The 27933-nt window shown below is 44.5% G+C and overlaps 1 protein-coding gene across 3 annotated transcripts in view; it reads left to right on the forward strand.

Moving 5' to 3' along the window:
• Window positions 1-27933, forward strand: part of rsf1a (remodeling and spacing factor 1a) — an 83741-nt gene that overhangs the window by 36912 nt on the left and 18896 nt on the right. For 2 of the 3 annotated variants that reach the window (XM_067985627.1, XM_067985625.1), the window contains exons 5-15: window positions 553-701; window positions 3940-5306; window positions 8095-8277; window positions 9167-9271; window positions 11478-11557; window positions 13121-13175; window positions 14047-14132; window positions 19161-19228; window positions 20054-20261; window positions 22674-22873; window positions 27225-27410. In XM_067985627.1, the coding sequence (XP_067841728.1) occupies window positions 553-701; window positions 3940-5306; window positions 8095-8277; window positions 9167-9271; window positions 11478-11557; window positions 13121-13175; window positions 14047-14132; window positions 19161-19228; window positions 20054-20261; window positions 22674-22873; window positions 27225-27410 (2687 nt within the window). The remainder of the gene's footprint in view (window positions 1-552; window positions 702-3939; window positions 5307-8094; window positions 8278-9166; window positions 9272-11477; window positions 11558-13120; window positions 13176-14046; window positions 14133-19160; window positions 19229-20053; window positions 20262-22673; window positions 22874-27224; window positions 27411-27933) is intronic. The other variant, XM_067985626.1, reaches the window with a different exon arrangement.

Consider the following 27933-nt stretch of genomic DNA (forward strand, 5'->3'; position numbering starts at 1 on the left):
AGTGGGACTAATTGGATAGCTCTTTCAAAGAGTCGGCACAGGCACAATGGGCCAAATGGCCTCTTTCTGTGCTGTATGATACTATGAAATCTTATCAGCCCCAACCTGGATGTTGTTCAGATCTTGCTGCATGAAGGCATGGACTGCTTCATTGTCTGAGGATTTGCTAATGGAGCTGAACACTGCAATCATTAGCGAACAGCTCCGCTTCTGACTGAATGATGGAATCCACACTTGCGTTTTCCAGGAGGGATTACTAGAGAAAGATCAAGAGCAGGAATCCTAGCTAATTTTTTCCCCCTTTTAGTTTGTGATTGGCTTTTCACAGCAGAAACATTGAACCTACCTGAAGAGGGACACGAGCCTACGCTCAATTGACCAGAAAGCTTGGAAATGACTCAAGAAATGTTGTTATAGTAGACCTATGCTTTATGGAGTGCACCTGTTCTTCCACAGGCCTATTGCTCTTTGGAATGTTTCTGAATGATTAGAAGGCAGCTGAACCCACAGCAATATGGTCATAGCGTGAGTCCGTGAATCTTTTTTTTCCAGGGACCGTAATGAATTGGCTGAAACACTGCAACTGCTGAAAGCCCAAATAGATCCAGCATTATTGTTTACCCAGGAAGACGGGTCCTCTCGTACCAGCCCTACACCGGACGACGAAGAGACTAAGAAGGAACTTGAAGAGCATCTTGAAGGTAACTTTTCTATGATTGTTGACTCATGCCTGAGCTGTATCACCACTATCACCCTCAAATTGCCACTCTTCATGTGTGCAATGGTTGTCAATATCTACAGAAGTGTGAGGGGGCGGGCCGGGGTGGGTGCGGTGAAGAGCAATCACAGTTGAAACTCCTCGCCTAACATCCACATATGATCGCTATTGGAAAGTTTGTATTAGTGTACAGTTTTGGTGGTCTTACCTAAGGAAGGATATACTTGCCTTAGAGGGGGTGCAACGAAAGTTCACTAGATTGATTCCTGGGATGAGAGGGTTGTCCTGTGAGGAGAGATTCAGTAGAGTGGGCCTATATTCTCTGGAGTTTAAGAGAATGAGAGGTGATCTCATTGAAAAGTATAAGATTCTTAGAGGGCTTGACAGGGTAGACGCTGAGAGGCTGTTTCCCCTGGCTGGAGAGTCAAGCACTAGGGGGCATAGTCTCAGGATAAGGGGTCGGCCATTTAGGACTGAGATGAGGAGGAATTTCTTCACTCGGACGGTTGTGAATCTTTGGAATTCTCCACCCCAGAGGCTGTGGATGCTCAGTTGTTGAGTATATTCAATTGTAAACGATTTTACAACACCAAGTTATAGTCCAGCAATTTTATTTTAAATTCACAAGCTTTCGGAGGCTTCCTCCTTCCTCAGGTGAACGAGGCTTCCTTCGTTCACCTGAGGAAGGAGGAAGCCTCCGAAAGCTTGTGAATTTAAAATAAAATTGCTGGACTATAACTTGGTGTTGTAAAATTGTTTACAATTGTCAACCCCAGTCCATCACCGGCATCTCCACATCACGAGTATATTCAAGACTGAGATCGATGGATTTTTGGACACTAGGCGAATCAAGGGATATGGGGATTGGGCGGGAAAGTGGAGTTGAGGTAGAAGATCAGCCATGATCTTATTGAATGGTGGAGCAGGCTCGAGGGGTCGGATGGCCTACTCCTGCTCCTATTTCTTTTGTTGGGAGCAATTAGGAACAGGAATCTTGGCTTGTGTTTTTTTTTCTCTGTAGTCCATGGATATTGTGGTTGATTGTAGCATTCCCTCCCCTGGCTTGTCTGAGATCCACTAACTGGGGGGATTGAACCCGGACCGTTTTCTCCTGCATATCTCTCTCTACCCCACCAAACAATGCATTCTGTCAGGGGAGCTCCTGGAAGGTAATTTCTGAAACTGGCTGTATATTATAACAGTCAGTTAACTTCCTAATCTTATCAAAAGGCTGTCGTGAATGTTTGGATGCGAAAAACTGTGCACATCAATTAGCCTAGTGAACCGTAATTACTTTTTTAAGCATGTACCTTTCGCTCAAGTGCTGAAGGAGACACATACCTGTCTTGCATGTCTGAATGGATAATAAGTGCACTGTCAAGTTTTTTTTCCCAGTTAACTCCCAGGAATCCATTTTAGCCCCCGCTACAGAAATATCATGGGGCTATGGTGTACACAACCATTTGGCAAAGGAGTAGGAGGCAATAATTTGAATCCTGGGATTTAATTAATTGGGGACAAATGAGCCTCATTATTTTACCATCCTACCTGATTCCTGTCTTTGTTCCTCCAGTTCTTGATGATCTGACTCTAATTGTCCCTCATCACATTCCCACCCCCGCCCCCAATAAACTCTGATGTCCAGTGTGTCTTAAGTCTCATTTCCGTCCCTTTTGGCTACGTATTGTATGTCTATAGTTTGTCCATGATTGGTTGTCAGAGCCATTAGAGCCTTCCCTTAACTTTGAGGCCAGTCTGTTATGGTGCACAAGCTGGGTAACTGGTATGACCCAAACAGTAAACCGAGTGGCAAAGGTAGTGGAGGGGGGAATAACCAGGGAGCATAACCTTAAAATTAGAGCTAGACCAATCAGAGGTTAAGTCAGGAAGCACTTCTTCTCACAAAGGGTAGTGGAAATCTGGAACTTCCTCTCTTCCCCCCACCCCCCCGCCCCCCCCCCCCCAACAAAAAAAAAGCTGTTGAGGCTCGGGCCAATTGAAAATTTCAAAACTGAGATTGAGAGATTTTTGTTAGGCAAGGGTATTAAGAGATATGGAACCAAGGCAGGTACATGGAGTTAATATACAGATCAGACATAATCTAATTGAATGGGGGAACAGGCTCAAGGGGCTGAATGGCCTACTCCTGTTCCTATGAATGTCTGGAATCTTACAACACCAGGTTATAGTCCAACAGTTTTATTTGAAAATCACAAGCTATCGGAGCTTACCTCCTTCGTCACCTGATGAAGGAGAAAGCCTCCGAAAGCTTGTGATTTTCAAATAAAACTGTTGGACTATAACCTCGTGTTGTAAGATTCCTTACATTTGTCAACCCCAATCCATCACCGGCATCTCCACATTATGAATGTCTGATTATGGGGTGAGGGCAGTGGGGAAGTACATTCGTTCAGTGTACCCCCTCATTGTTTATTGGGAAAAATGTAAAGCCATGTCGGGTAAAATGCTTGACTTAATTTTTAAAAAAATGACTAGACTCTCGATCCCCTTTAAGATTGTATGTTAATATATTAATTTTTGGTTATCCACATGCCACAGCATAGGCTAGTCATCATATGGGAGGGGTGTGATCATGGGCGCTGTCCATTTCCAGTGATCTGAAGCCCAATTCACACATCTCTCTCCCTTTTTGGTTTGTACTTGAGCTCAGTCCCAGTGCTGGATCTCCCTGGGAAAAATTTCATGATTGTCTCCTTTTGTGCACATCAGAGCGTGTGGGTTTAAGCTCCGCTCAGGACTTGAGCACAAGATCTAGACTGACATTTCGGTGCAGTGCTAAGGGAGTGCTCATTGTTGGAGGTGCTGTCTTTCAGATGAGGTAGAAAATCGAGCCCTCGTCTAGTTCAAATAGGGTTAAAACATCCCATTGCTCATGGCATGCAAGATGCATGAATTGGGCTTCGGAACACTTGAAATGGACAGTGACCATACCTATTTGAAGAAGAGCAGGCTGTTCTGAATGTGTTATGGCCAACATTCCTCCCTCAACCAATATCAGAAAACAGATTAGTTGGTTCTTTATGTCATTGTTGTTTCTGTGAGCAAAATGGCTGCTACGTTTGAGCACTGCATTTCAAAAGTAATTTGTTGTACATGCAGCACTTTTTTTGAGACGTTTGAGAGATGTGATGGGTTGTATAGCTGCAACCTTTTTTTCTCTAATTAACATCTTGTATATTTTAAAAAAAATATTTGAACAGAAGAAATAAAAATGGACAAGGCAATAGAAGGGCAGCAGAAGGAATCTGTAGAAGGAACAGTCACCAAGTCAAAACCAGCATCTCCTCCCACATCTACCTCTCCAGAAGATGATGAAAAAGTACAGACAACCAAGAAAGAGCAAGACGAAGATTGCTTCAAGGTAGAGCAGACTGTTAAGATAGAGGCGCCATTGTCAGAAAATGCTGATGGGAAAGGTGATGGTACCAAACTAACCAAAGAAAACAATCTCGAGAAAATTAATAAACCAACTGAAGGTGAAAGCAGACCCAACAAAGTAGAACCTTTGAGTCTGAAAGGCACAGGTGATGACAAAAGTTGCACTGATAAGTTGACGGCTTTAGAGGGTGAAAAACTGGAAATTAGCATCAAAGTGGAACCGCCTGATGACGTCAAAGAGAAATCGTCGGAAGAGCTGGAAAGGGCCCTGAAAAACGTCAAGCAGGCGAAACTGCCAGTGAAAAAACGTGAAATTAAACTGACGGAGGATTACGACAGCTCAGTAAAGGGGCCGGTGAGCAAACCACTGACCCCCGTCAAAGAGCAGTTGAAAGAAGGAACCAAAGCAGAAGATGAGGCAGTAAAGCAAGCACCCGAGAAGGTGGAGGGAAAGCAGCTGGTGAACGGCGAGATAGCGGCAGGGCCCGAGACGAACAATCACAAAATCGAAGAGGTAAACGTGCCATCTTCTGCTCCAGAGAAGGCTGAGCAAAACAAGAAGAAACCAGAGTTTGAGACCACGTGCCCAATTAAAGAGGAGGCGAACGGCATTGATGGGTCAAACAAGAAGGATTCGGATTTGCCAGCCAGCATTAATCGGGAAAATCATGCAAGCGAAAAAAAAATTGAGGTAAACGAGAATTGCACGGCGAAGGAGAAAGTTGCAGACCAGGATCTCTCAGATCTTGAGAAGCCACCAGAGGAAATAACATTAAAATGTGAGGAGGAGGAAGGGGCATCTTTGAAGAGTTCTGTGGACACCAAGCTCTCTGACAAGGTGACGACTGACAAAACCCAGAAAAATTTCACCAAAGGAGAGGAGGAATGTACAGACAAGGTGCCATCGAGGAGAACGAGAGCATCCCTCAGGCAACAGGCGCTGGAGAAGACTTTGGAGGAAGGGGCTCCCCAGAAAGTTGAGCAGGTGGAAGAGAAGCAGGAGACTGAGCCCAGTGGAGTAAGGTGCTTAAGGAGGTCGCTGAGAATATCCAAACCCACGGTGAAAGTGACAGAGAACCAGGAGAAGAAAGCGAGCAGAAGGGAAGAAGAATCAGCACCTCAGAGTCCAGATAAGGATGAGAACCAGAGAAAGGTGGAGAAAGATTCCTCTGTGGCAAGAGCAACAAAGGTACAGTGATTTATTTCTCAAAAAAAAATCAAGAATCATTGTTTGTCATATAGAAGTGAACAAAGAGCAAACACTTGATATAAAATGCAAGTCTTGCTAAACAGAACTTGTGTATATTATTGTCAAACCAGATAAAATTGAGGTTCAGTCTAGTCTGTCCCCAAAAGAAAAATTTGAAGTAACAGCTGGGTTACAAAGAATTAGAAAGAATGTACAGTACAGAAACAGGCCATTTGGCCCAGTAGGTCCATGCCAGTGTTTATACTCCATGTGAGCCTCCTCCCTCCCTACTTCATCTAACCCTATCAACATATCCTTCTATTCCCTTCTCCTTCATGTGTTTATCTAGTTTCCCCTGATACCCATGCCTAATAAAAAAAAAAATCTCTCGACCTCAGTCTTGACATTTTTAATTGACACAGCATTCACATCCTTTTGGGTGAGAGAGTTCCTGATTTCCACTACCCTTTGATTTCGTTCCTAATTGGCCTAGCTCCAATTTTAAGATTATCCCTTGTTCTGGATTCCCCACCAAAGGAAATAATCTTTCTGTATTTACTAGTCTAGAAAAGTTGGAGCTCAATTGATCTGGAAAAGCGTATAGAAGTTTATAGCACATAAGGCCATTCGGCCTATCGAGTCTGTGCCAACTCTGTGTGGTAGAACTGTTCAAATCTAGGCCCATTGCCCTGCCACCTCACCACAGCCCTGTATCTTTCTCTGCTTCAAATATTCGTCCACTATTCCCTTAAGAGGCAGAGACGTTGCACCTTGGCAAAGCGTTCAATGCTCTCAACAGTTCTCTGCCTAAAGAAAGTCTTGATGGCTTACTGGGTAAACGGATTTCCTGGGGCAAAGCCCCGCACACCAGACAGTCTCTGCTTTGATGCTCGCTGAATTGGCTGATCTCAGCCAGCGCAGCAGTTATGCTACAACTGGACTTGATGCCTCTGAATTAGGGAGGAGGACATTCAACCAGAGTCCCCACTGCTCATTGCTGTTGTGATATTTGCTGGAAAAATGTGGGCAGGATTAGGCTTGGCTGCAATGTGATAGAGCAGCCTGCTGACTCATGAAAAGCTGGAAAGAAGTGAGAACTGGTGAATGATAACCAAAGATCATCTCAGCAAGGCAGTGAGATGAAATGGGAACAATAGACACAGACACAAAAAAAACCTGATCATAGTGGGTGGAGTGGGGGGGAGATAAAATGGAAAGTAGATCGAAAATAGCTAAGATTTGAAGTTGCTAAAAGCATTGTTCTGATCAGGAGGCTGCAAGGTGCTCAAGAGAAGGATGGGATGCATGAAGCTTGCATTGAGCTTGGTTCAAACAGTGTAGGAGGCCAAGGACATAGGAACCGGAGTAGACCATCCAGCCCTTGATCCTGTTCACCATTCAATTAGATCATGGCCGATCTGTACCTCAATGCCGTTGCTCCATATCCTCTGATACCCAAGCCTAATAAAAATCTATTGACCTCAGTCTTGACATTTTTAATTGACCCCAGCATCCACAGCCTTTTGGGGAGAGAGTTCCAGATTTCCACTACCCTTTATGCTTTCATTCCTAAATGGCCTAGCTCCAATTCTAGGATTATGTTCCCTTGTTCTGTATTCCCCATCAAAGGAAATAATGTTTCTGTATTTACCTATCACTTTAAAGACCTCTGATATATGTTAGTGGAATGCCCATTCCCTAACTGAAGATGGTGGGGCTGTCTGAAAGGACTTAATGACAGGTAATCGCACTTTAACAAGGTACGAGCAGCTCCTTGAACTGCCCAAAATAGTTGGCCCACTTAATATGGTTTAAGTGGCGCCTATTTAATTGACGCCTATGGTAATGGGAAATGGTTAGTGCCATTTGTCCGAAATAGGCGGCTGTCTGGGATAAGTAGGGACGGTGTAAGTGGTGTGGACTGTATTGGAAACTCCCTTTAGATTGCCAGTGACAGCCTCAAGTTTGACAGCAGGGGTGTCAAGTGATTAACGGCCACTGACTCCCGAAGAGCTGAGAGCCATCCCAAATTGATTTTCCAAGGCTAACCCAGAACTAGCAGTGGCTGAACATAAAACTACCACTGCTGGCTGTCATTTCTGGCTGCGGGTGAGAGCGACCGAGCTTAGCCTGCCTATATAGACCAGCAACGTGCAACCGTGCGTCAGGGAAGGTCCACATGCAGAATGTTGCGATTGTAAAGAACTTATTGAGACATTTTTTTAAAAAAAATTCATTCTCTGGATGTGGACGTCGCTGGTAAGACCGACATTTATTGCCCTTCCCCTAGTTGCCCTTGAGAAGGTGGTGGTGAGCCGCCGCCTTAAACCACTGCAGTCCGTGCGGTGAATTTGCTCCCACAGTGCTGTTAGGTAGGGAGTTCCTGGATTTTGACCTAGCGACGATGAAGGAACGGCAAGTCGGGATGGTGTGTAACTTGGAGGGGAATGTGCAGGTGGTGGTGTTCCCATGCACCTGCTGCCCTTGTCCTTCTAGGTGGTGGAGGTCACAGGTTTGGGACCTAAAATGATGCTTTCCTTTTTGTATATAATGTGCACAATTTTCAACTGGAAAATGGGTGCAAAAACCCAGATGTGTTTTGTGCAAGGAAAAAAACTAATCGCTACATTTCTAGGTGTACGAAAACTGCTTTAAATTCTTCATGTTCCTGTTGGACTGCACAGTGCTGATCCACATGGTAATATGTGGCCCAGCATATTGTAGAGAGATTTAGAAGGAGCCCTTTTGGTTTAAGACTTGCTTCTGACATTCAGCGTTAACATTACAGCGCAAGGGTAAAGCCAGCAGGAGGGCCAGATGGACCAAATCGAGGGGCAGGCGCAGACAGCAGGAATCGAGTGAAGAGAGCGAGAGCGACCAGGAAGTTGATGAAGATGATGAAGAGGAGGAAGGGCCTGCAGAAGATGACGAGCCCTGTAAGAAATGTGGCTTATCCAATCACCCTGAATTGGTAGGTCTGACTGGTTAGGAACAGGGTTGATTTTCTTGCTCGTTGTATACACTCTTCCCATCCCCTCCCCCATTTATTTTTACTTGTTTTAAGGAGTCACTGACATGCTGGATTGTACATCCATGGACATGTTCCCCAACACAACATGGTTCAGATTGGTAATTCAGTGAGGGGAGTAGAGCCAGCATTTTGGAGCTAATTTCTTTACTTTCAAACTTGTCAACTTAATAATCGTCCTGGAATATGAAAACTAAAATATACTACAAATGTCTCACATATTTATGTTTTTGAATTGTGAATGGATTGATACATTTGCTGCTACATCATGTCCACTGTGGTGTTGAGTGGGATGTAGCTGTGTATTTCTAACCTGCCTATCTGCAGCAGCATCATGTATTCTCCAGCCCAATAGTGACCATTTGTTTGGTCCTTTCCCAGTCCCAGTTCAAGGTATAACCTGTGTAGTTCCTATTCCGATTGACAAATATCTTATATATTGTTTTGTCTGGTGGAGTGAGTAGGTGGGTGGGAACAAAAAAGTCCCAAGTACTTGCCCAGGGCAGCAGCAGTGTTGGGCTAAGGAGGGGGGAGGGACAATGGGCTCCTTCTCTTGACTGCTATCCAATTGACCTCTGCTACAAGCCTATGTTTGGAGACATCAGGTGTGATCAGGGTCGGAGGCCATGACTACTATTAGTCAAATACCCTGCTAGCACTTGCCGTGAAGACTTGCACGAGTTATAGTGACTTGGGCGAGGTACAGTTTTCTGTGGGACCCCGCCCCAGTTAGGTGTCAATGCCCTTGGAGTAAAGAAAGGCAAATGTCCAAAAGGAAATTGGATACCTGGCCCGTGTTGCAGCTCATTAATTGCGTAAATCTTTTCCCTAGATTCTGTTGTGTGACTCCTGCGACAGTGGTTATCATACAGCTTGCCTACGACCTCCTTTGATGATGATCCCAGATGGAGAATGGTTCTGTCCACCCTGCCAACATGTAAGCAACTCCTTTTCATAAAAGGCGTTGCTACAGTAAGATTTAAAACTGGGCAATAACGTATCTTCTTGGTCTTTTCATTTGTTCCCGGGATGTGGGTGATTCTGGCAAGGCTGCATTTATTGCCCATCCTCCAGTTGCCCCAAGAAGGTGATGGTGATTGCCTTCAGCGCAATTACTTTACATCCGAGTGTCTCTCTGGGGCATTAAGAGTCACCCAGGCGTGGACCAGACTCACATGTAAGCCAGACCTTCGGGATGATAGGTTCCGTTCCCTAAAGGATATTAGTGAACCAGTTGGGTTTTTACGACACCCCGGTACCTTTCATGGTAATTTTTCTTGGGACTAGCCCAAAAATGGCCAGATTTATTGTGTTCAGTTTCAAAATTTGCCATGGTGGGATTTGAAAGGTGGTGTAGTGCTCAATATACTGGGCTAGTAATCCAGGGGCCAGGAGTAACAAGCCAGATAACATGGGCTCAATTTTAAAACCGAGCCGGGAAGGGGGCGGGGGGTCAAATTGAGGTCGGGAAACCATTAGTACGGGTTTCCCGGACGCCCTTACGACTTTGACATAAGGGTGTCTTTTATTTTTTTTGTCGGTTTCCCGTCCGACTGACTGGCCTGATTGACAGGCTGCTCTCAGTTGGACGGGAGACCAGCCAGGGAGAGGACGTGTTCAGGTAAGTCTTTGTTTCTATGGATGGGGGGGGTGGGGGGGGGGGGGCATGGGTTGGCACAGGGTTTGTGAATCATGGGGGATGGGATCAGGGGTCAGTCACCGGCGGGTGGGGTGGGTGTCGGGATCAGGGGTCATTGTGGGTGTCCGCGATCGTTGAGGGGGAGAATCTGAGGTCGGAGGATCGGAGTGGGAGGGAGGATCGGGGTTGGAAGGGGAGAATGGGGGTCGGGGGGGGGGGGGTGGTCAGTGCAGGTAGGCTTGTTGGACCTGGGGGAAGCACTCCTGCTCCTTCGGGGCCCACAAGCAGTACCTTTCTAGGCACCTACCTGTTAGTCTCAGACCTTCTCGCCTCCTTTCATGAAAAACAGAAAGCCTGGGAATCCCGGGCCCCCGGAGTTGAAATCGGGAATTCAAGGAAAATGGAGGCCTGGAGCATCGTTAATAGGTTTTAAGGCCAGCCCCTCTTCCCGCCCCGGTGAAAACTGGAAATGGGCGGGTTGGAGGCGGGTCTGAAATGGTGGCAAATTTTCAATGTTCTCCCGCTCCCAACCTACCTGTTTTTTACTTTGAAAATTGAGCCCCATGAGTTCAAATCCCACCATAGCTGTTCGAATTTGAATTTTTAGTTTTTAAAAAAATAAATAAATCTGGAAATACAAAGCTGTCGGATTGTCATAAAATCCCAACTTTTATACCCAGTCCTTACCTGGTCTGGCCTATATGTGACTCCAGTCGTGAGGCTAATCCCCAGTGTTAAGAGTACGAATTATAATAATAAAGACAGGAATAACTTCAGCCTTGAAAAGAGGAGATCTTATAGAGATATGACAGTAAATTCAAACACTGCTATAGGTTACATCATAAGAGTAGGTAAACTTGGCACAGGTGCAAACTGGTAAATAGCAAAATTAGCGCATATGCCAAGAAACTATTCTTCAGAGTTATGTACAAATGAGATGGAAATCTGACGATGGATAGTCATTTAAGAAACGGGTTGATGTGTTTTGGGGAGCACCATAGGTTTAGGGATGGATAAGCCAGGATGGGCTGAATGGCCTTTCACATTAAATAATGTAATGATCTTGTGAAAACTACAGTAAAGTTGGTTTGCGCATTAAGGGAAAAATGCTGCTGTTTATCAAAAGATGTGCTGCAATACTTTTCCTTCTGTCTGGCAATAACATAATTCTTAGCGTCATGAGGGAACATTTTTTTTACGCAGCGAGTTGTTATGATCTGGAATGTGCTGCCTGAAAGGGCGGTGGAAGCAGATTCATTAATAACTTTCAAAATGAAATTGGATAAATACTTGAAGGGGAAAGAGCAAGGAGTGGGACTAATTAGATAGCTCTTTCAAAGAGGCGGCATAGGCATGATGGGCCAAATGGCCTCCTTCTGTGCTGTATCATTCTATGAATCTATGGCTATTTTTTCTATATTGTGGGGGGGTGGGGGGTGAGGGGGAACATGTTACTGCACTAAAAGTTGTCCCTTTTATTTACATTTTTTTTTTTGGTCTGCAGAAACTTCTTTGTGAAAAATTAGAAGAACAATTGCAAAATATAGACGTGATGATAAAAAAGAAGGAAAGAGCTGAGAGAAGGTAAAATATCTGGACTGCATTAGCCCCTTCTCGAGACTTGGGTGAAATTCTGCTTCTGAAGTCAATGAAGAGGATAATTGGGCGGGGGGCATAACGGGTGGCCGATCCGCTATCGCCCATTTCGTGCCCTCAGTGTTGCTGCTCCAGTCTGCAGTCTCGCCTCCTTTCTTGGTCCAAGCCTGCCTTTTGTGTCTATTCTATTAAAACTACTGCGGCCATTGCTGCATTGAATTTTCCTTTCTTGTTCCTCTTCAGCTGCCACTAAGCTTTCCTACAACCCGCCTCCTCCTTCCTGTGTTGAAAAAGGAGACTCGGCTCTGCTTCTGTCATCCATTTGTTCGAAGGACCTCAAAACTGTGGGACTCCTCATCTCCCTCGCTCTTCCTTTCCCCCTACAGTCAATATGGTTGGCTTCCAAATGTATTTTTAAATTCTCCTGCCACAGTAAGGATCTGGAATGCACTGCCTGAAAGAGTGGAGGAAGCAAATTCAGTAATAACTTTCTGAAGGGAATTGGATATATACTTGATGGGGAAGAATTTGCAGGGCTGTGGGGAAAGAACAGTGGAGTAGTACTAATTGGATAGCTCTCTCAAAGAGCTGGCACAGGCACGATGGGTCGAATGGCCTCTTTCTAGGCTGTATCATTCCATAACTTGTTTATTAGTATCCGCTACATTATTGGCATCCTTGATCTGGATAAAATTAACAAGTTTTCTTCCAGAGTGCTTGTAAGTACGGTTGGGAAGGAGACGTGATGCTGAGCCCGAGAGTGGAACTAGTTTAAATGTTTGCATGTAAGCACCAGATTGCATAGATTCACGACTATGGATGAGGAGTTACAGTTACATAGAATTACACATTATGTACAGCACAGAAACAGGCCATTCGGCCCAACAGGTCTATGCCGATGTTTATGCTCCACACGAGCCTCCTCCCTCCCTACTTCTGCCACCCCTCTTCATCTAACCCTACCAACGTAACCTTCTAGTTAGACATTTGTGAGGTTCGGGTGGTTTACACTGGAACTAAGAAGATTGAAGGGTGACCCTATAGAGGCCTTTAAGGTTATGAAGTGTTATGATCAGTTAAGTAGTGATAGATTTTTTTTCTGGTGGTCAGTGAGACAGTAATGAGGGGGAATGTCCTAAGACAATCACAAAGAACTAAAAGGGAATCCGAAAGTGAAATTCCCTGCCAGAACATCTTGTTGAAGCAGAGTCCAGAAATTCTTCTAAAAGGGAAGTAGGTAGTTGCTTGAAAAGAGGAATATTAAAAGGGTATAAGGATCAAGTAGAAGAGTGGAATTTAACCTAGGGGGCTCAGAGAGTAAAATATTGACACCTTTTCTGTGACTCTACAGGCCTTTTCAACCCCAAACTTGACATCTCTGAATCCTCTTCCTGGTTTACCTCATCCGTTTTAGCCCCTTTCAATCTTGATGTCCTTCAGCGATTTCTCAGTTTTGTTTTTAAAATGTGTGGTGTGTGAATTATTTGTTAAAGTAGTGGTTTTCTGATTTGAAAAGATGTTGGTGAAAATGGTGCACTCTATCTCTTGCAGGAAAGAGAGGTTGGCGTTTGTGGGTATTAACGTTGAAAATATAATTACTCCAAAAGTAAGTATATTTTAAATACGAAAAGGGATTAGGTTGAAAAAAGACTAACTGGGGCTATTTTAAAAATGAAGAAATTGCGTTTATCTATGAAGAGATTGGGGGTTTTTGTGGGTGTTGTCACATTTGCTTTCAAAATCTTGAAATTTCAAAAAAAAACCCTCAAATGTCAGAAATCTGAAGTGAAACCTAAAAACTGCTGGAAATACACAGCACTTGAAAGAGAAAACGTAAGATCGTTTCAAGTGGGATTTACATCTGATCGGCTCTGATAGTGAATCACACCTGAACATTAAACTGATGCTTCTTTCAGGTGCTGACTGATCTGTCCGTGCATTTTCTGGGTTTATTCCAAAATCTTTAGCTCAGTATTACAGTGCTGCATTATTGTGGTTTTTTTTAACTTGCAAGCAGTTTCCAGAGGGTATGCAAATAAGAGGGGTCTCCTGCCAGAAGTGCGCATGTCTGGTGAGCACAACTTCAAGCTCGGCTGCAATTCTAATTAGCTCGCCGATGCTCACCGTCTAGACGGACACGAAGGACAACCACTTGGTGAGACAAGAGCAGCCACCTTGTGGAACCGTAGCTCAATGTGAGTCAGTGCTCTCCAAAGAGGGAGGGGAGAGAAATGGATTGGCTGGGAAGGTGAAGGAAGGAAAGGAGGAAGAAAAAGCTCCCAGGAAATTGTGACTGACTTTATATGCCCCACCAAGAGAGACATGAGGTGGAGAAATGGTGAAGCAGAACCCTCCCAAGTATAAAATGTGCAAAAATGTACATATCTGTGAACTGATATAATGAATTTCCATACTAGTCACGTTCTGTATTACTAACATAAAACTAACTACTGTTTTAATACTTTTGTTTCTCTCAGGATTCAGTGCCCGAAGAACCAGAAATAAAAGATTTAAAATCTTTGGAAAGGCGGTCGGGTAGGACAAGGAGGTCTATTAATTATAGGTAAGGAATACATTGCTTGTGTGTAAGCACCATTTACCGTCCAATGTTTGAAAGAGGAAATGTCAATCATAAATCCATCTCTCCCTCCTGCTTATTAGGTAAATGCACACTCTGGCGTGGTCCTGAGCCGTAGAGAGGAGGGTGATCCCAGATTCAGTTCCTGGTCTTTGTGAATGAGCCAGTTCATTTCTCCAGTCATACATTGGCAAAAGCTGCCTTATTTGGCTCCTGCCGAAAAAACCCATCCCCCCCTTACCCCCAACTCCATGGGCTCAATTTTAAAATCAAATTGTGTGTGCGTAAGTGGCGAAAATCCCGAGCGGGTCCGGAAGCCGGCTCCAACCCGGCAATTAAAGCCAACGGGATGATAGTTAAAGAACCAAATATAACTCATTGAGGTACTTAAGGTACTTTTATTTCTGACTTAGTAGATAGTTAAAACGATTTTAAACTTACCTGGGCGGCTTTCCCACGGCTTCCGATTCACGCTCGGTGAAACCAGGCATGAAGGGATCAGGCAAAAATAAACAAAATTAATTAAATAAAAATTAAAATCAACCTACCTTTCCACCCTGCTCCAATGTCTCCCTCTCCGATGTCCCTCTTAGCCCCCGATATCTTCCCCCCGATGTCCCTCTCCGATCTCCCCCCACCGATCTTCAGCGCCCTCCACTCTTTATATTCCAGTGTGGATGACGTCTCGCTCTCTTCTCTTCACCCTCCCCACCCCTCACCTCGGTGTTGCAGCTCCTGTCGGCAGCCAGCCTGTCAATCAGGCTGGCTGCCAGGCGCGAAACCCGGAAACAACTTTAATCACCACCATTTACATCGCGATCGCGTCGGTGAAGGTAAGTTTTATTTTTTATTTTTTATTCGGGTTTGCCATGCGCACCTTCCTCCCCGCTGCCAACCCGCCACCATTTCAAAATTGAGCCCCATGTCTCCGCCTGGCTGCCCACTCGAGTTGAACCCGAGGGAGTTTTATTTTTATTCATTCATGGGATGTGGGCGTCACTGGCAAGGCCAGCATTTATTGCCCATCCCTAATTGCCCTTAAGAAAGTGGTGAGCCGCCGCCTTGAACCGCTGCAGTCCATGTGGTGAAGGTTCTCCCAGTGCTGTTAGGCAGGGAGTTCCAGGATTTTGACCCAGCAATGATGAGCGAATGGCAATATATTTCCAAGTCGGGGCAGTGTGTGATTTGGAGGGGAATGTGCAGATGGTTGTGTTCCCATGTGCCTGCTGCCCTTGTCCTTCTAGGTGGTAGAGGTCGCGGGTTTGGGAGGTGCTGTCGAAGCAGCCTTGGCAGTGCATCTTGTAGATGGTACACACTGCAGCCACCGTGCGTCGGTGGTGAAGGGAGTTGGATGGGGTGCCAATCAAGCAGGCTGCTTTGTCCTGGATGGTGTTGAGCTTCTTGAGTGTTGTTGGAGCTGCACCCATCCAGGCAAATGGAAAGTATTCCATCACACTCCTGACTTGTGCCTTGTAGATGGTGGAAAGGCTTTGGGGAGTCAAGAGGTGAGTCACTCGCTGCAGAATACCCAGCCTCTGACCTGCTCTTGTAGCCACAGTATTTATGTGCAACCTTGGTGTCTGATTTGACTCACAGCGTCAACCCCTCCACATCCCATCCCTATTCCACAGTGGCTTCCTTGCACTCTCTGGCCCCACTATGAAAGTCAAAAAAAATAAAAAGACATAACTTTTTGGGTCTCTTCTGGCCCCGATTCCTCTTCCTGCTAGGTTGGGCTGGCCCTTTCCCCAGCAATATATCCCTGACTTTGATGAGCACAAAATTCACAAAAAGATGAAACCCGCAATTTACACAGGGGCTGTTTCTCATAGCCAACAGGATGGGAAAATGGTCACTGTTTCTGACCTCTCTCTGCTCTCTTACACAGTAGCTTCCTGCTACCTACTTTCACTTTTGCACAGACATTAAAAGATTTGCAGGGCTAAGGGGAAAGAATGGGGGAATGGGACTATCTGGCTTGCTGTTGCAAAGAGCCGGCACAGGCTCGATGGGCCGAATGGCCTCCTTCTGTGCTGTAACATCAAAAAAAAAAGTCAAATCCATCACTAAGGGCACATACTTCCACATCTACAATGTTTCCCATTTTACCCCTTCTCCATGCTTTTGTTAGCTCAAGCCCAACCTCTTAACTGCCCCTCCGTGCTCCTCCCCACACAAACTCCCAACTTGTCCAAAACGTTGCTGTTGATATTCTATCTCACGTGCCCATCACCAACCTCCACTGCCTGCCATTGCACCAAATTCAAAATCCCTGTCCTCATTTACAAATCTTCCAATATCTCATTTCCCCCCAACCCCAAATTCTGCAATCTCTCCCAGCCCACATGCTACAGCCCTCTGACTTTGGCCTCCTGCGCATCCCCCTTCCCAATAACCTGTCAGCCTTTTCTGGCTTATCCTTTGGAACTCCCTAAATCTCTGCATCTTGCTACTTACTCCAACCCATCCCTGCTTTAAAACCCATCTTTTTGACCGTGCCTTCAGTAAACTCTCCTAATTTTACTACCTGCTGGTTCGTTCATTCCTACATGACATTCCTTGGAATATTTTATCATATCAAGGCACCATACAAGTGCACTAACAGAAATAATGAAACGTACTAGAGCTGTTTTGTTCATAAATAGTTCTGCAATTGCAAAAAGCCCCTCTGTTGTCAAGATGAGAAGTTCTCGTTAAGGATGTCTGCCTTTTGGTTTGGGGAGGGAGGAGGTGTCTGTATTTAGAGTAATGATTGGATAATGTGGGATTAACCAAAGTTTGCTGACTTCAGGGTTTGTGGAACATGTGTTGGGTTAGAAATAAAGAATTTGCATTTATATAGCAACTTTTACATCCGAAAGACTACCCAAAGAGCTTTACAGCCTATTAATTGTTTTTGAAGTGTAGTCACTGTTGTTATGTAGGCAAATATGGCAGCTAATTTGCGCACAGCAAGGTCCCACAAACAGCAATTGAGATAATTGACCACCTAATTTGTTTTGGTGGTATTGGGAATCATAGAACCCTGGAATGATACAGCACAGAAGGAGACCATTCAGCCCACCGTGCCTGTGCTGTCTCTTTGGTAGAGTTATCCAATTAGTCCCATTCCCCTGCTCTTTCCCCATAGCCCTGCACATTTTTTCCCTTCAAGTATTTATCCAATTTCTTTTGAAAGTTATTGAATCTGCTTCCACCGCCCTTTCAGGCAGCGCGTTCCAGATCATAACAACTCGCTGCTTTAATTTTTTTTTCCTCATGACGCCTCTGGTTGCTTTTGCCGATCACCTTAAATCTACGTCCTCCAGTTACCGACCCTTCCACCACTATTCTACCACTGGGAACAGTTTCTCCTTATTTACTCTATCAAAACCGTTCATGATTTTGAACACCTCAATCAAATCTCCCCATAACCTTCTCTGCTGTAAGGAGAACAATCCCAGCTTCTCCAGTCTCTCCACATAACTGAAGCCCCTCATCCCCGGTACCATTCTAGTGAATGTCTTCTGTACTTTCTCCAAGGCCATGACATCCTTCCTAAAGTGTGATGCCCAGAATTGAATACAATACTCCAGATGAGGCCTAACTAGAGTCTTCTAAAGGTTTAGCATAACTTCCTTGCTTTTGTCCTCTATGCCTCTATCTCTAAAGCCAAGGATCCTATATGCTTTTTTTTTTAACAGCCTTCTCAACTTGTCTTGCCACCTTCAAAGATTTGTGTGCGTACACCCCCAGGTCTTTGTTCCTGCATCCCCTTTAAAGTTGTACCATTTAATTTATATTTCTCCTCGTTTCATCCTACCAAAATGTATCACTGTTTCCAGGTTAAGGGATAAGTGTTAGCCAGGACACCGAGAGTACTCTGTGCGCATCTTTGAATAGCACCATGGGATCTTTCACATCCAACTGCAAAACAGCACCTCCAACGATGCAGCAGCCTCTCAGTACTGCACTGAATTGTCGGCCTTGATTATGTGTTCAAATCCGGAGTGGGGTTTGAAACCATAACCGCTGAATCAGAGGTGAGGGTGATACCAATGAGCTGAGCGGACGGAATGGGAGCATTACTGACTTTCTCGAGGGGGCCTCAGGCTTCCTTGATGGTCACGGTCATGAATGTTCTGACATGGTGTGCCACAGGGCGATGGGAAGGTTTAGCGACCTTCGTTCTTGATGCTGCAATGGGGAGTTGCTCTGGAGTCTGGTTCTTGCCCCTGTTCCATTCCACGTGCTCTTGCTGGGCGGCAAAATGGAGAAGAGGGGAAAGGGCACTAAATCCCATTTCAGTCAGGTGGGCTATGGAGAGACCCCGGGGATGCATGAAGCATAAGTCTTCTGAGGACCAAGAGTGAGGATCGACAGGCCACAAGTGGCCTTCCTGGCCGTATTAGCGGGCTGTGGGAAATCTTTTGCCCCTGCTATGACACCTAAGTTTTTTCGTACTCCCATTACAACGGTCACATTCACGGAGTACATGTCTCTTGGCTGACACCATTAAATGCTTGGCGCTGAGAAGCTTGCTCCATGGAGCCACTATTAGTGGACTAAGCCAGGTAAGAACATAAAGGCTGGTTCAACAAAAGTACCACTTCAGCAATCAAGGCTGCTGTGCCTACAGACAAAGTACAGTCTTCCCCTTATGCTGAACATGGTCACTTTGTCTTGTGACTTGATTTGTGTCTTTTTTTTTAAGTGTTCTTGTGGGGCAGGAGGCACTTAGGCTGATGGCTCTTAGTTTTCCTGTTCTACAAACATTCAGGGGGCAATTTTAACCTAACCTGCCATTCGAGGAACTGACTGGATCAGGCGCAGCGTTGGTTTGGCATCCCGCCCGATTTTGCTCTCCATCGAAGTCAAAACTGGCGTTCCACCCGATCCCCTAGGTTTCCTGACTGGCTCGTTAGGTTAAAATTGACCCCTCAGTTTCGCAACCTGAAGCTTTTCTGTGTGAAGCTATAGATTCAGGAATGGTTCAGATATTAAACTTCAACGCTGTTCTTTTCTTCCCCGCAGGTTTGATGACTTTGATGATGCAATCGATGAAGCAATTCAGGAAGACGTTCAGGAGGCAGAGGGCAAAGGTCGGTCTGCTCACATGTTCACTGTCTCCTCTCCCACTACCTCCATTCATTATTTTGTGTCTGCAGTGTTTTGTCTGACATTCCCTGTTTTACCTTTCGCACATGAGTAATCAGTGCTGGTTTCTTTTGCACCAGATCAGCCCTGTTTATACAGCAGAGCAGGTTGGCAAGAATGGGGTGCTCAGTACACCCTAGTCTCCTACAGGCGCAGTTTCTCCAAAGTCACAACACGTCTTCGACTTGCTATACATGCCCAATTTCAGAGGCCACTCCTAAGGGGACAGTTGAGAACTCCGGAATCCAATGATGAATTAATTTTTGAGGAGCTTCTCTTTCTCCTCCATGCATCCTAATTGAGTTGAAATCAAGACTCGTCACGTCATCTCCTTCCCTAACTTATTCTACTCCAGGACCACAAAACTGTGGCACTCCTTACCTCCCTCAGTCTTCCCTTCCCCCTACGATCTTCAAACCTATGCGTAGTACCATCTCACCATGAATGTTTGAAATCTCATCGTCTCTCCTGCTCTTTTCAACCTTGGTGGGGCTTGGCTCTTCACCTGAGGTTTTCAATTTTTTTTTTAAAAGATCGCTGTATTCAAAGAGCTGGCACAGGCACGATGGACCGAATGGCCTCCTCCTGTGCTGTACCTACTATGATGATATTTCAATTTCCTTAATGGTAATTTGAATTTATTTTTTTTCTATGATCGTTCTTGTGATTTGTCGAAGCAAAATCTGTTGAAGCCACGTAGGAAAGAAAAGTCAATCCTTCACTCAGCCGTGTTATTTTTAACATTGTTGTTACACATACTATTCAAATAGGTGCTGGAAGAGGCAAAGACATGGCAAATATCACTGGACAATCCCTTGGAAAAGACATCTCCACTATACTCGCAGAGTCCAAAGAGAGCAAGCGGCCACCACGAGAAGCTGCCTGCAGACGCAAGAAAAGGCGAAGACTGAATGACCTTGACAGCGATAGCACACTTGAAGATGAAGAAAGCGAGGAGGAGTTCAAGATAAGTGAAAGGTGAAGAATCATTTCCTGCTCTTTTCTATTTCTCTTTTCAACCCCACCTCCCCGCCCCTTGCAGGTTTTGGTCCCCGTCCTCTCTTGATGGTAGTGATCTAGAGCTCCAATGTCCCCTGGTGTACACCCCGGGTGACCACTCTTCAGACACCCAACACCATTCACCATCACCATAAATGGACTGCAGCAGTTCAAGCAGAAAGGCCCACCCTTCTCAGTCTTGGGACAGCCTGGGCGGGCCACAAATGCAGCCTTGCCAGCGTCGCCCGCATCCCGAGAATGGAAAGGAAAAAAAATGAGGCTAGCCAGTGACTGACGCAGTTGCATTCTTGTTCTACACCCATGCACCTTCCAGCAGGAGTTGTTGGCAATCTAGAGCGGGAATCCTGTCAGCTTTTTAAACCATTTTTTTAAAATCAAGGGGGAAGTGTGGACAATTCCAGTAGCCCAGTGGTGGACCTAACGTGGTGACTTTGGAGAGGGTGCAGAGGAGAAGTTACAAGAACGATACCACAGGTCAGGGACTTCAGTTAATGTGGAGACACTGGAGAAGCTGGGATTGTTCTCCTTCGAACAGAGAAGGTTAAGGGGAGATTTAATAGAGGTGTTCAAAATTATGAAGGGTTTTGATAGAGTAATTAAGGAGAAACTGTTTCCACTGATGGGAGGGTTGGTAACCAGAGGACACCAACTTAAGATAATTGGCAAAAAAAAACAGAGGGGAGATGAGGAGAAATGTTGTTACGCAGCAAGTTATGATCTGGAATGCGCTGCCTGAAAGGGCGGTGGAAGTAGATTCAACAGTAACTTTCAAAAGGGAATTGGATAAATACTTGAAGAGCCGGCACAGGCACAGTGGGCCGAATGGCTTCCTTCTGTGCTCCATGGCTGTATGAACATATGAAAATGACGGGCAGGAGAAGAGCAGCTGGCCCATCAAGCCTGCCCCGCACCATGCTGGCTGGAGCATCGTGACTAGACACTTCCTACAGCACCACCCCCAATCCATGTAATCTCCTGAGAGAGGCAAAGAAAAGAGAAAAACCCAGGGCCAATAAGGGGAGAAAAATAATCTGAAAAATTCCTCTCTGGTCCCCTCAGGCAATCCAGCCCAGGAGATCACATGGACCATGTGTTGTCTGTAAAACCATTTACCCTCTTTATGATGCGATCTCTGTTCCAGTCAAGAACCTGTCCAGCTTCCTCTTGAAGGAGGAAGATTCACTGTGTAACTCAGCACAGCCAGGGATTTTCAAGTGTTTGGTTAACTGGGTACTAATCTGGGAATGTATTCGCATAGTCACAAATTTGATTGCTGGACTGCAATGAAGGCTGAGAATACACTACCAGCAAAAGGTAAACCTATCTGTTTAGATTTTTAAAAAAGAATAAAGCACCACATCGACAAGAAACTCCCAAATATAATTTATTTATTTTGTAGTTTTGTGCTGATCCGGTGAGGGAATGGGATTTGCCATTTCTGGTACCCATTCTTGAGTACTCCCGGGTTAAGTATGACCTGTTTCGGGTGCAGCGTAAAACTCTCTCCACTATACCTGAACAACGTGCTTCAGCCCCTACCTCAGGAGAGATTCGCCACTGTGACGTCTTTGCATTTTCCACACTAGCAGCATGGGGCCTTCCTGAGATGATTCCCCTCAGTACAGCAGATTGTGGGGTGATCTGATTGAGGTATTTAAAAATATTAAAAGGATTCGATAGGTTAGATACAGAGAAACTATTTCAACATAATCTTAAAATTAGAGCTAGGCCGTTTAGGAGGCAGATCAGGAAGCACTTTTTCACACACAAGGGAAGTCGAAATCTGGAATTCTCTTCCCCCAATTGTCCAAATTGCTGGGTCAATTGGAGCTTTCAAGACTGAGATTGCTAGATTTTTGTTAGGTAAAGAGTATCAAGGGACACGAAGCTAAGTTGGGTAAATGGAGTTGAGGTCCAGATCAGTCATGATCTAATTGAATGGGCTCGAGGAGCTGGATGGCCCACTTCTGCTCCAATGTGGGACTGCCAGTTTTGTGCTGTGGGCCCAGAAATTGGATTGAGGCTGCTGAAACTCATTTCACATAGGACCCCATCAGGTCTTTTAACCCATCAGTCTGGTTTTTGACCCAGATTACAGAGGTGACCGGCCAGTGTTTTTACTCAATGTACCACCCAGTCCCAAAGCAAGTATTATGCTTAATAAGTAAACCATAATAACAAAAATGAGCGTGTAAACCAAAGTTTTACATCCACGTCCCAATTTAACTTGCTTGTAATCACACTTCTTGAAACTTTTTAAGTCTTTTTTCCTGTTCACGTGTTTTGGCGTTATAATTTTGACTAATGCCTTTCAAGGGAACTGAACCGTGGTTAACGGAGGGTGCCCTTTTTTTAATATTCTCAATTCAGCAGCGAAGAAGAGTTTGAGATCTCTGAGCGAGATAGCGAGGCAGACCCTGCCTCGAATGACGACGAGGGTTTCGAAGTCCATCGGCGAGGAAGGCACCGGAAATATGTGGAACCAATGAGGCGGAGTCGGAGGTTAAGAGGAAGAGAAGTTAAGAAGAGATATTCGGATGAGGACGAGGAGGATGAAGGAGAACATGAAGGTACAAAGTGTTTCATTGCCCTTATCGATTTTTTTTTTTTTTCCCCCCCCCTCTCCTATCCTGAAGTTGCTGGATTTGTGTTCGACAGTCACCAACAGGTGTGAGGCTAGAAATAAAAGAAAGACTTGCGTTTATATAGTGCCTTGCACGATCCCAGGACGTCCCAAAGTTCTTTACAGCCAATGAAGTTCTTTTGAAGTATAGAGACTGTTGATAGTGAATGAAACCAGGCTATTACATCGAAACCACAGCACAGAAACAGGATATCCTTCTATTCCTTTCTCCCTCCATGTGCTTATCTGGCTTCCCCTTAAATGAATCTATGTTATTTGCCTCAACTACTCCTTGTGGTAGCACGTTCTGCATTCTTACCACTCTCTCTGAGTAAAGAAGTTTCTCCTGAATTCCCCATTATTAGCGACTCTTTTATATTTATGACCTCTTAGTTTTGGACTCCCCCACAGGTGGAAACATTTTCTTCACGTCTACCCTATCATTATCTTAAAGACCTCTATCAGGTCACCCCTCAGCCTCCACTTCTCAGAGTCTCTGTCTATTCCAGCCTTTTCTGATAAGGATATCCTTTCAGTTCTGGTATCATCCTTGTGAATCTTTTTTGCACCCTCTCCAATGCCCCTAATATCCATTTTTTTCTTAAAGGGTATCAGACCCAAACCCAATCTTTTCCTCATCCAATGTCCACACAAGTGCACTATCCAGCAGGATGATGGGGAATCCTGGCTGATTTCTGTTTTCATTCCCTAGCCCAGAGGTACCAAAGCCAACTGTAATGCTTCTGCTCCTACCTCAGACTGAGATCAGCCAACTCATTAGAGACTGGGGATCTAACCTTTGTATAACACTTTGTATAACACTTAGTACTCAACTCCAATACCATTTACACTTGTTTTCTAGTTGCTGGGTATGGTTTGTCCTGTGTTTCTTTTAACAGACTGCCCGAGGGACAAAGCTAGTGTTGGCATGGCTGAGTGGGTAAAATGTTTGCAGTTTAATTTCCCTCTCCTTACCTGAATAACACAAGACTGGATAAAAACTAAAGGAGATTAATGAATTCACAAGCATAAACTTTGGCAATAAATAATCCCCATTTGAAAACTAAGGAGATCCATGGACGGGAAATGTCAGGCAAAGTGTGTCTGGTTCAAAGGTGTCAGCTGTGGCTCAGTGGGTAGCACTCTCCCCTCTGAGTCAGAAGGCCTTTTGTTCAAGATCCACTCCAGAGACTTGAGCACAAAATCCAGGCTGACACTCCCAGTGCAGTACTGAGGGAGTGCTGCATTGTTGGAGGGAACATTAAACTGAGGCCTCGTATGCATAGAAGATGCATTATTTGAAGCACTGTTTGAAGAGCAGGGGAGTTCTACCCAGTGCCCTGGTCAGTATTTATCCCCCAACTAACACCTAAAAACAGATAATTTATCACATTGCTGTTTGTGGGAGCTTATTGTCCATAGATTGGCTGCTGTGTTTTCTACACTTCAAAAAGTACTTCATGGGCTGTAAAGCATGCTGGGATGGCCTGCGGTTGTGAAAGAACATGAACATAAGAAATAGGAGCAGGAGTAGGCCATACGGCCCCTCGAGCCTGCTTCGCCATTCAATAAGATTATGGCTGATCTTCGACCCCAACTCCACTTTCCCACCTGATCCCCATATCCAGTGATTCCCTTAGAATCCAAAAATCTATCTATCTCAGTCTTGAATATACTCAACGACTGAGCATCCACAGCCCTCTGGGGTAGAGAATTATAAAGATTCACAACGATCTGAGTGAAGAAGTTCCTCCTCATCTAAGTCCTAAATGGCCGACCCCTTATCCTGAAACTATAACCCCTAGTTCTGGACTCTCCAACCTGGGGAAACAGCCTCTCAGCATCTAGCCGGTTAAGCCCTCTGAGAATCTTATATGTTTCAATGAGATCACCTCTCATTCTTCTAAACTCCAGAGAATTATCGGCCCATTCTACTCAATCTCTCCTCATAGGACAACCCTCTCATTCTGGGAATCAATCTGGTGAACCTTTGTTGCACCATCTCTAAGGCAAGTATATCCTTCCTTAGGTAAGGAGACCAAAACTGTACATAGTACTCCAGGTGTGGTCTCACCAAAGCCCTGTACAATTGTAGCAAGACTGCCTTACTCATGTACTCCAAACCCCTTGCAATAAAGGCCAACATACCATTTGCCTTCCTAATTGCTTGCTGTACCTGCATGTTAACTTTCTGTGTTTCATGTACAAGGACACCCAAATCTCTCTGAACACCAACATTTAATATTTCTCACCATTTAAGAAATATTCTGTTTTTCTATTCTTCCTACCAAGTGAATAACCTCACATCTCCCCACATTATACTCCATCTGCCACCTTCTTGCCCACTCACTTAACCTGTCTATATCCTTTTACAGATTCTTTGTGTCCTCCTCACAGCTTACTTTCCCACCTAGCTTTGTATCGTCAGCAAACTTGGATACATTACATTTGGTCCTTTCATCTAAATCATTAATATAGATTGTAAATAGCTGAAGCCCAAGCACTGATCCTTGCAGCACCCCACTAGTTACAGCCTGCCTACCTGCCAAAATGACCCGTTTATTCCTACTGTGTTTTCTGTCCGTTTACCAATCCTCAGTCCATGCTAATATATTACCCCCAACCCCATGAGCCCTTATCTTGTGTAACAACCTTTTGTTTGGCATCTTATCAAATGCCTTTTGAAAATCCAAATATACTACGTCCACTTCTTCCCTTTTATATACCCTGCTAGTTACATCCTCAAAAAACTCCAGTAGATTTGTATAACACAATTTCCCTTTCATAAAGCCATGTTGACTCTGCCTAATCATATTTTGATTTTCTAAGTGCCCCATTACTATGTCCTTAATAATGGATTCCAGCATTTTCCCGGTTACTGATGTCAGGCTAACTGGCCTGTAGTTCCCTGTTTTCTCTCTCCCTCCCTCCTTTCTTGAATAATAGTGTTACATTTGCTACCTTCCAATCCACTGGGACCATTCTAGAATCTAGGGAATTTTGGAAGATCACAACCAATGCACCCACTATCCCTGCAGCCACCTCTTTTAGAACCCTAGGATGTAGGCCATCGGGTCCAGGGGATTTGTCAGCTTTTAGTCCCATTAATTTCTCCAGTACTTTTTCTTTACTAATATTAATTACTTTAAGTTCCTCACTCTCATTAGCCCCTTGGTTCCCCCTATTTCTGGTATGTTTTGAGAGTCTTCTACTGTGAAGATAGTTGTAAAATATTTGTCTAATGTCTCTGCCATTTCCTTATTCCCCATTATAATTTCTCCTCTCTCAGCCTCCAAGGGGCCCACGTTTACTTTCACTACTCTCTTCCTTTTTACATACTTGTAGAAGCTCTTACAATCTGTTTTTTAATTTCATGCTAGTTTACTCTCGTATTCTATTTTCTCCCTCATTACCAATTTTTTGGTCATCCCTTGCAGGTTTTAAAACTCTCCCATTCCTCAGGCTTTCTACTCTTCTTGGCAACATTATAAGCCTCTTCTTTTAATCTAATGCTATCCTTAACTTCTTTAACTAGCCACAGATGGATCACTTTTCCCACGGAGTTTTTATTCCTCAATGGAACGTATACTCGTTGAGAATTATGAAATATTTCTTTAAATGTTCGCCATTGCTTATCTGTAGATCTTATAATCTAATTTCCCAATCAACCTTAGCAAAGGCGTTATATAAATGCTAGCCTGTCTTTCTTCTTTCTTTCAACTGATCAAACTCCCAAGAACACTTAGAGGTAATTTCACACCACTTGGTACTTCACACCGGGTGTGATCCGATTCTATAGTCTGGTGTGAAACCCAAGTTTTAAAAACTTCTTGCGCTGTCTGATGGATCACTTGGGAATTTTTTAAAACTTCAATGCGTGTAAAGTTAGAACACAAACAGAAGCATGGGATCTTTTGCAACATTAAAATTTTACCTGCTGGCAAATGTTTGCGTGCTCTGTTCTATTTTGTTCTTGGGTGGGGTGCTGCGACCAGCAGTATAACTTTGGTCTGGTGACTGTGAATCACAGTGCTCTACACAGGACAAGGCCCGACCGATGTAACAGAACTGTAATTTCTGCATCAGAAACCATCCTTTCCTTTAATTAAAATTTCTCGATTAAATAATGTTTTTTTAATAAAAAAGGCGAGCTTGGAGCTAAGGACAGCTGGGCTAGTTTTTTAAGGCTGCTAGTTTACGAGTTATTTATAATAATGTAAAAAGCCTTCTGTGTCATGACTGAGGTACTCGTGGTTGTTGAGTACTAAGTTTACTAACAGACCTCTCTTATTCCGCAGAGAGTGAAGGGTCAAGTTGTTACAGTGACCTGCTGGACATGAGGAGGAGGCGATCAAAGCGGAATCAGGCTAAAAAAGTGAACTACAGAGAAGATTCTGAATCAGAGAAATCTATGAAAAGTGGTGCGAGTAGAAAGGAAAGACTTAGGGGACACAAACGTAGACTATACATTACAGCGAGCGATGGTAAGATAATCAATCTCCCTCTGCTGGATCTTGTAACTCATTTACCCAGGGGCTGCACGATGGTTATGATGCGGACGCACAGCACTGGAAAAGACTTTTGCAGCCATCTGACATACCGGTTTCAGAAAATCCCACGCATTATTCCAGGGGCGTCTAATCTGCGGCCACCCAGCCCTGAACATCCGGCCATTAAAGCAACTTACTTCTAACTTGTGTTTACGTTTTATTAATCTCCTGGTTTGTTCTGTTTGAATTTGTGGGCCTGGAAGTTTGGAAAGGGCTTGTTTTTTAATCGTGCTGCTTCGCTGGTGGATAAATCCAAACACCAAGATCTGCTGGGTAGCCGCAACTTGAGGAACGCGCAGATTGACGTGAAGATCGATGCAAACTTTGTGTCCTCCGATTTACTTGGTGGAAATCTGAAATAAAAACAGATAATGCTGGAAGTACTCCAAGTCAGGCAGCATCTGTGGAGAAAGAAACAGAGTTAACGTTCCAGGTCGAAGACCTTTCGTCAGAACTG

Source organism: Heptranchias perlo, chromosome 6 (genome assembly GCF_035084215.1).
Source record: "Heptranchias perlo isolate sHepPer1 chromosome 6, sHepPer1.hap1, whole genome shotgun sequence".
In the NCBI taxonomy this organism is placed as follows: Eukaryota; Metazoa; Chordata; class Chondrichthyes; order Hexanchiformes; family Hexanchidae; genus Heptranchias; species Heptranchias perlo.